Below are 9,630 nucleotides of genomic sequence, written 5' to 3' on the forward strand. Positions count from 1 at the left end.
AGTAAGAGCTGAGTTCAATATATAATTTTTTAATTAATAGCTCTAGCTCTGCAGTCAAACAAATCTGAGTTTGAATCTTAGATCCTCTCTGCTAACTTTGGGGCTTGGAATTAGTTACTTAAGTTCTGGGTCTCATTCTTCTTCACTTTGAAAATCATATTTTAGTTTTTTATGGGGTTGGAGATAGGCTCAGTTGTTAGGTTTGTCTCAAGTTATTTCTCTTTCTTTTGCCAAGATATTTAACTTTGTTGAGCTTCTTTCGTCATTTGTAGTTGGTATAATACCTGTCTTCTTCTGTGGGGATAAATTATCTGATCACTTTGTAATGCCTAAAATGTAATGGGGTTCGCAATAAATATTTACTTCACCTCCTTCTTACCCTGTACAAGCCCTTCAACTTTAGCATCTTACTTCATTATGTTTTTGTTCAGCACTTTACTTCATTACATTCTTCATTAAGTATTCATATATTACTGTCTTATGTATTAAAATCATTTTCATTCTGTAATATTATGAGGTATTTTAGAGAAGAGTCTGTGAAAATACCTTTGTGTATCTCCAAAGTGCTGTGCGCATAGTAGGTGCTCATCATATTAATTGACTATTTAACTCAAAAACATTTTTTATGTATTATCTAAATGCAACAGGAGCCATTAAGCTAGAAACAGTGACAAGAAGAGTACTGGTTTGCCACATTGTACAACTCCAGAAGATGGAATTCACATCAAATGACACCTTTTGGAGTTGTTAGGTTATTCCACATGCCTAAGGAGATGTGTGCTGTGTGGAAAGATAATTATTCCAGAAACCTGAGCTATAAAGATACTTATTGCAAATTCAGATTGATTCTTAGCTGGCTGGCATCAAATAATAAAAATGTATTTTATTAAGCTTATAATGGACATAGAAACTATCTTCTATTGTCTTTTAAAAAATTACTTTTAATTCCTGATGTCCTTAGCTATTTTGAGAAATGGACATTCAGTAATGGAAAGTACAGAATAACAGAAATGAAAGACATTTATATGAATTTTGAGGAAAGTATGGTAGTAGACAAGTACAGCAAGACAAAAAAAATCCCAGGATATACAGTATAGCAATCTCACATTCATTTCTGTATCTTACATGTAGATCTTTCATCTGTAGAGAAAATATTAAATATAATCTTGAGTTATACAAATAGAAAAATAATATTGAAATGATGTGGTGATCAACCCACAATACATATCACTGATAAGAATTTCACTGGGATTGTCTTTCTCCTGCTGAGTTCCAGCTTTGAAGAATGACATAAAGGACCGAAGATTTAGAGAGGATTCGGAGAAGAGCTGGAATGCTCTAAAGGCACCATTGTCTGGCCCCTATCTTATCTAGATAAGGAATACAGTGCTAAATCTTGTAATAATATTTTGCAAATGGAAATTGAATCTTAAGGACTATTTTTTCCATATTGTTGTATTTCACTGTGGTGTATTGGAAAGTGATCTGGACTTTGAGTGAGAAGATGTGATTTGGACCATGGCACTTTAAAACTATAACCTCAGGCAAGTCTTTTAATCTTCTCTGAGCCTCAGTTTTCCTCATCCTTCAAATAAAGACCATAAGATTTCTCTCATACATAAGACAAGTTATAGCAAACTGCTGTTTTATAGATGTAAGATAACTTTTAACTGTGAGACCCTATATTCCAGTCTTAGGCTGTTGTGCATTGCTTTAGAGATAAGACTTCAGATACAGATGTCTGCAATAGACTTTGACCCATGGAATTAACCATTTGACAAATAATAGGTTTGTAAAATACTCCGATATATGCGTATGCACTCTACTCCAAACAAAGTATCATTTCATTTAGTTACTTCCCTCTTACTACTTTAGAAAGAAGTTAAGAAAAGGTTAGGAAAGCAGAACTAAAACAAATGACAGAAATACATTTCATTCTGCCTAGGACAAATGTAGTCACATCTCTCTTTCCACTAACAAACAGTATAAATTTTAATTCCCAAGATAATAAAACAAAATGCATGTTTTTTTTAAATATGTACTAAGATTTTTTAATCAGCATTTGGTAATATTAGAAATAGATACTAGGAACCTCTATAAAATGAAGTAATTTCTGTAGAAAATTCAGCTTTTTGTTTTTGTTTTTCTTTTACATTCTGTACTGCTCATTCCAACCCCTCCAGCCTCACAACACATAGTCTGAACAGACATACACAAAATGGCTCTAGAGGGTGAGTTCCATCTTGAAAATTCACCTTCCTTACTGTGACAGGAACCACTTACTCTATGCAAACTTTATGCAGAAACCCTGCACAGGAAGCTCCTGTGATCTAAAAGACTTTTTTCTTCTTCACCTATCTCCCAACATTATTCCACACACTAGCTTTATTATTCTTTTTCCCCCAGATATAGTATCTACCTTCCTGATTATGTTTCATTATTAATAACCATGCTACGAAAGCTATTACTAAGTCTTTTAGTTTAGGCAGTGTAGAGAAGTGGCCGTAGCAGTAATGAGAATTGACAGCTATTGCCCTGTGTACACACAGATAAAGAAAGGTTTCCATACCTAAAGAGCTCGTTTCCCTTCTCCTTTCCCTTCTCCTAATGAAGTCAAGTCCTCTAGGCCTTTTGGGGGGATTGTTGAGTTCAGATTTGAACATTTTTCTGGGTTCAGTAATCTTCTATTACAAAGCTGAGAAGCAGGCTAAAGACGACTGGCTAACAGCCATAAGGTACTTCTCTCCTGCATCCCCTTAGAATATGACTATAAAGTAAAGATTAAGGTTAAGGTTAAAGTAAAGGTTAAGAAAGCCCTAAGAACATTGAACATTTTTCTGGGATCAGTAATATTCTATTACAAAGCCAAGAAGCAGGCTAAAGATGACTGGCTAACAGCCATAATGTACTTCTCTCCTACATCCCCTTAGAACATGAATATAAAGCAAAGGTTAAGAAAGCCCTAAGAACAGTGAGTCATTGAGTTCCACTAGGTGCAAGGCCAACTGAGCAATTCAACTAGCGGATGATCCATGCTCTGAGTAAAGAAGCAAGCCTTAACCTCCCTTCCAATTTCTTTTCAATACCAAAATGAAATCTGAGCAACTGCCCTTTAATCACATACATGATTTCTGTAAGACAGGGTGGCATGCCACCATTAGATCTCCCTGACTCTTCCCCAGTTTGAGAATAGGAAGTACAGTACACAAGAAAATTATGTCCATCTGAAGAGCTCAGAGAATTTATCCAGCTCCCAGTTGGACAGCATTCATTTAAGAGCACTGTGTATGCATCTTTCTTTTTTTTTTTTTTAAACACCAACAACTGATAATTAAGATAAATAAAATTAAGATAAATAAAAACAAAATGCAAGCCATTTAGATTTTTCACAGGAAGAAAAAAGGAATAAACTGTTTTACATATAATATGAGTATCCAGTGACCACACAGTGACCAAATCCAGAGGTCTTTTCCCATTCCACAATAGCTTAGTTGAGTGGTTTCAACAGAGATTTACAGCCCACAGTTTTTATTCACTTCCTGGCCTTTTACAGAAAGTGTATGAGCGTCTCATACTGAACATACTCCCCATACTGAACATAACACAATGTTATTTTTATTTTTTGGCACTGAACTCCCATAGCATAGGCTACTATCCCTTCCTTTAACTTGTTTTCAAAGTCAGAGGAAACAAGCAAACAAAACTCTAACACTTGGACTTGCCATCCCATCAGATAGGTCTGTGTTATACTTAGTTGTGTCCAGGTCTTACTCTCCTCTAGGGAAAAAACCTAATGGCCATGACTTTCAGTCATTTCATATCTTACAGCACCCTTCTAAACACAATATTCTTGTACAGAATAGATGGGCAGTAAATCTTTGCTGAATAGTGATTGAGACAGACTTTTTTTTGGCTCAACTTTGAGAAAACAACTACCATTTTAAATAATGTTTCTCTAGAAAAACTAATTTGGTATTTCAAATAATAACCTTGTTACGAACTTTTGGAACAACATTTCTCTGCAAGTCAAGAACTGCATTTTTATGTAAATCCTGAATGTTTTTAAGTATGAGGGAATAATTAGGAAAGAACCAAACTTGGAAGTTTATGGAGATCTGTATCCCCTTCCTTCTTTGTATACACAATGCCCCTCTGCATGTTGATGTACTTTAAGCAATAATCAAATTATGTAGACCAGAAGGGAATAGTTGCATCCCTTTAAGCTAGCAAAAGGGGGTTTCTGGGGCATATTCATGCTGGTTCTAGTCTGCTCTCTAATCTTTCTGTGTACAATTCTCTAGACTTGCCATGCAGCCTCCATCTTCTGTCGCTACTTGCATCAGTTGACCATACATGAATTCACTTCACAGTAAGCTAGCTACAGTAGTCAGTGTTACGTATGCACATACTACCATGACCTGTGAAGAGAATCATTCGTGATAGGGTAAAAGGGAGTCCAGACAGAAGTTGATGGTGGTACCTAAGGCAGCTGCTCCCTCTCTAAGGAACCCAACCACAATACTGAAAAATACATTCCAAGTAGGGGAGTTTATTTGGTTTTTAGCATTCAACAGTTTTTATGTTATAAAAGTATTTTTATACATTTTTACAATAAGCATTCCTAGGAAAGATACTATCCAAGCACTATTAGAAACACAGATAGAGGAGAACTGTTACATTATGCATCAAAATTACTAGACAGGTAAATGTAAAAAGAAAAAATCATGTCAGAACCTGACAGATAGGAATGAGGGACTAATCTCAAATGATGAAATCCATATAAAACATTCATACTGGAATATACCTTGGATACTTAATATTAATTGAATGATTACCTAGAGAATAATATTTTATGCTTTTCTAAGAAAGATTTTAACATAACATTTTTGACACACTTCGATCTTTCCAGTGTCTTGAATGAGCACTTGTAAAGTTTATAACTTTTTATGAAAGAGATTTTAAATATAAAAAACAGGAAGTAGTCTGTTAAACTTATCCTTTATTGTAACAATAGAATCCTTTCAAGATAAAATATGTATTTGTCATTGCATAATAAAATGTAAACAAAAGATTGTTTTAACAAGCTTTTTAACAAAATAAGTATTATAGTTTGGGATAAATTCCTGGAGTGAACCAATAGTGCAGTAACTAAGGATTCTTGGTCTACCTTAATAATAAGAAGGTACAGAGATCCTTTTGTTTATTTTATTTATTTATTTTATTTTTAGATTTTATCTAAAAATCATAGAATCTTTTTGACTTTTTAGATCCAAAAAGTTAGGAAGTATAAAATGATCAAAGGGTCATATTACTGTTTTTGCTTTTATAGTATAATAGCTTTAGCAATGATAAAAGGTGATCTTTAATGCACACAGCCAGAAAGGTTAAGACCAGTTATTTAAAAAATAAATAAACCCTGTAAGTTCTCAGTTTCCTTAAGTCATAATTTTTTCAACTTTAAGTATTTTCGGACCAAGTTTTCTTTTTATCATTAACTCTCATTCTTAAGTTAGCTTTAACTTTAGGGGAAGTTTAAAATTAAACACAGAAAATGCCAAAGAGTTCCTCTACAAAGGACACATCTCTATGCACTGCCATCAGTGTTAAGGATTATGTGGATTGAACAGCAGCCACTGCTTACTGCTCTAAGGAAGTTTCAGGCCTCAGTCATAACTAGTTATTTTGAGAAACAGAAGCAAGTTCTTGCTGCATTGAGGGATCAGCACACGATTTCTAGCCTTTAATAATTCCTCAGAAATGGAGTACTTATTTCAGACTGTATAACCTTTTTATTTTATAATTTATATTATACTGTATTACATTATTATATTTTTGTTATATAACATTTTAAGTATTTTTAAATACGTGTTTACTTTTAGCACATAGCATCACAAGGTCACTAGGTTGATAAAATATGGGCACTATAAAGAACTTTGGAGATCAGCCAAACATTCTTTTCACTAATGAGGAAACCGAGGTTCAGAAAGACAAAGAAATATAATCTTAGGATATTAAGATGTAAACATCCAGATATTATATATCCTTATGAATTTAACGGTTTTCCAACTACATGGCTTTCTAATTGTAGCAACAATTATTTTTGTTTTTATTTTAATATTTTGTTAAAATATGGTTTGTCTCTGGTCACCCTGCAAAGTTATATTGTCAGGACCAAAAAAAAAAAACAAAACCAAAAAACCTTGCCACATGTTAGAAAAAGGTACAAATATCAAGCAGAAACTTAGTTAATGTTATTTAAATTGATTTACCATCTTACAACTTATATTTCTGTTCATAGATTAAAACTTTGCTTAGGGAAGTTAAGAAAAACAGCTCCCTTTTATTTCTGTATGTACAAGCATTTATGTACAGATATTTGTGTACTCAGAATCTGATGAGACCCATGATTCATATATACATTCTTTTTGGCTGTACAATATATTTCAGCTATAAATTTCACTTAAAAACATCAAGCATTTAGTTATTTTATGTAAGTGAATGAATTGCAGGTTGAACAAAAGAAAGTTTGCTTTTGTTTTTTTTAGGACATTGAAATGACCCACTTCAAATCTTTGTTTTAATTCATACTTTTTGTTCCTCTTACTTACATTGCCAGTTTAAACACTGGTTAAACTACTGTTCTAAGCAGCAATGAAAGTGGCTCACAGAAAGAAATAGGGTATTTTACCCAAACTTAAACACTGCTAGTTCAAGTTCTTATCGGCATCCTCTCTCACCCCTGGCCTGTTCTCACCATAAGTTTTGACCCCATCTCAGGAACTAGTTCAGAGAAATTGCCCTGATAAAAAATTAGAATGAGATGAATTAATCTAACTATGACATTTTTATTATATCTATTTACATGTACTATTTTAGAATGAATATAAAGTATATTGTGTTTTCCCCGTTTTCAGCATATAATTTTCTTTCTTTTTCAGCTTTTTAATTAAATGAAGCCAAGTGGGATTTGCATAAAGTGAATGTTTACCATGAAGATAAAGTGTTCCTGAGATATAGTTTGAATTCTTGAGTTCATATCCACGTTGATTGTGATAATTCTAGCTTATTCTTGTACAATTTTTGAAATGTGTTTTCCTAGCCAATTTAATTTATAGAAGTGGATAGTTAAGATTCATATTAGCACTGGAAAGAACAAGAAATACTGAAGTGTTTTCAAGCATATTATATTCAGTGTATGCTGTAGGACTGAAATAAATGACAATGTAAATTATTAATTCATGTGTTAGAACTGTTCACTCATTAGTAAAGAAAACCACAATGTTAGTAAGGGAAAACTATGAAATATATGTTAAAGAATCCTTAAGGTTGTACAGAGATAAGGTATATGCATGAAAATATGTCACATACTGAGAAAATATATTCCTTGTCATTTCAGTATAAAGGATGTGTGTATGGTTACAAATGTTTTGTTGTTATTAATCACAATTAGAGGCAGGGAGCTGGATGAATAGTGCCTACAACTTAGAAGCTTAACCTGGGAAATGGGAGGTTTTTTTCCCAGGACATAAATTTTAAAAACGAACAGGTCTAAATGAGTAAGCTTGAAGGTATTAGGTATCTGGAAGCAACACACCAGAACTAGAAATTAATTCCCTCTCTAAGGGTCACCCAGGAATCCAGACTTGTGATTGCAAAACTAACCCTGATGGCCATTTTCCCCATGTATTATATGGAAGAAGTTTGCCATCAAAACCTCATTCCCTGAATCCAGATAAAAATTATCCTAAATATGAGTGACTCAGTGAAGCTTTTTTGAAAACCAAATATTGGAGTCTAACCATTACTATGTTTGTATATCTTCTTTTAGTTTATAAAGCACTTTGCATATGTTATTTTTCTTTACATCAACCCTGTAAATTAGACAGGACTTAAAAATTTTTTCTGACTTACAGAAGTATTAGAATCTGAAAGCCAGAAAGAATAGAAAAATAGGGATTATGAACTGGACTTTCAAACTCTCAAATCTGATTTTGTTTTCGTTGGTGCTAAGAAGAATTTAAAAACACAGTTTAGTAAACTTTGTTTCTCCTTTTTTTTTTTTTTTTAAAGGTTTTGTTATCTAATTTTGGCTAAGATCTAAATAATAGACCATGGAAAACTTAGGAGTTTCAGGTGTACAGTCTCAAATAGGAACCAAGCACACATCTACTAAATTTATTTATTTCATACCTTTATGAAATTCAATAAAGAATGGGAAATATAAAAATCCTACAGGGGCATATGAAGCTAAGTTCCAGGGCAGTATGTGTGCTAGAAATAAGTTATCTTGTCAAAATAGGATATTCAGTGAAAATTGCATAATAATTCAGAACTCTGTTCACCTTACCGCATATTCCCAAATCTGTTATTAAAAAGCACATTAAGTTCCCTAGTTCCTGTTCAAAGTGTGATAAATTTAGTACGGGAATGGCATTTATGGAAAAACATTAAGTTATCATGATCATTTGTTTAATGCCTATCCCTAGGTAGCACTTGACCTGTAAATGTAAATCTATTGAGTATTTTTACATTTTCTAAGATTCATTCAGAAGAGGCATTACAGTTGGAATCTGAAACCAAACTTTTCATGTAAACACATGTTTATTATAATTATTTTTGTCTCCTTAAGGCTCAAAGTTGTTATTAAACAACGTACATTTGTCTATAAAACTTTAATATAGTGTTCAATCATGACCAAAGTCAGACAATGACCAAGGTAAGGAGAACTTCTCTATTTCAGATTAGTAAAAGTTTTGTAGCCTGTATTATGTAATTTCCTTTCAGTAATATATGCCTCAACAACAAAAAATTTTTAGCATTATATAGCTAGAGAGCTGTCACTTGGCTATAGCCTGTTGTTACATTAGGGAAGTCATTCTAGAGGGAAATAAACTGCCTCAAGACAAGTTGTTACTGGAAAGTGCTATGGGCAAAACTACAAAGAGTGGTTCAAATGTAGTTTTGATTCAGAATTTAGCATATGGAAAATCATGTATGTAATATAGGCTATCTTTACCTTTGCCAAACAAATTAAATTGAAAAATTAATTCTTACCTGGTATGCTGTATCCTGCAATGTCACTTTTCAACCAGATGTACTGTATTGAAGGCTCCCTTAAAAACTGATTATATGTTGCACAGTCTTCAGTTAGAATAAAAAGAAATGCTTTCCTACCCAGAGGAAGAAATCTTAACATAAAATCCCATCCAAAGGAGTGTAATTTCTAACAACATCTAATGAATAAAATGTTGCATTTTGCTCAGCATACTGTTCCTTGCATCAGATATTCACATGAGTAAGCCCAATAGTGTTGTGTGTTTACTATAATTTTCTTTTGCATATAAAGTAATATCCCTTGTCAGTTAACAATTTAGCAAACATGGTGATTTCGGGAGATTATATCTTGTAACCATAGAGCTTGACAAGTATTCCCTTTCTTGCTATTTAGGAGAACCTCCCTAAAGGTACGTGAAGGGAGTAGTTATTTCTAAATAAGGCATGACATACTATTTTGAGATCAAAGACAGTAAACAGTGTGTTTTAAGAAGTACTGGTAACCAAGACAAACGCATTAACTAGAGCATCCAGCAACATAACATGTTTTTTTCTTTTTAAAGATTTTATTTATTT

At 33.0% G+C, this 9,630-nt stretch overlaps 1 protein-coding gene across 3 annotated transcripts in view; it reads left to right on the forward strand.

Annotated features, from left to right (window-relative positions):
- Positions 1-9,265, forward strand: part of TUSC3 (tumor suppressor candidate 3) — a 261,179-nt gene extending 251,914 nt beyond the window's left edge. Inside the window, exons 10-11 of one of the 3 annotated variants that reach the window (XM_059384047.1) lie at positions 1,482-1,544; positions 6,939-9,265. In XM_059384047.1, the coding sequence (XP_059240030.1) occupies positions 1,482-1,500 (19 nt within the window). In that variant the 3' untranslated portion in view covers positions 1,501-1,544; positions 6,939-9,265. Of the gene's footprint in view, positions 1-1,276; positions 1,430-1,481; positions 1,545-6,938 lie in introns of those variants that run through there. The other 2 variants (XM_059384049.1, XM_059384048.1) reach the window with 2 other exon arrangements.
- Positions 9,266-9,630: the final 365 nt, after the last annotated feature.

Source organism: Mustela nigripes, chromosome 18 (assembly GCF_022355385.1).
Source record: "Mustela nigripes isolate SB6536 chromosome 18, MUSNIG.SB6536, whole genome shotgun sequence".
Lineage (NCBI taxonomy): Eukaryota > Metazoa > Chordata > Mammalia > Carnivora > Mustelidae > Mustela > Mustela nigripes.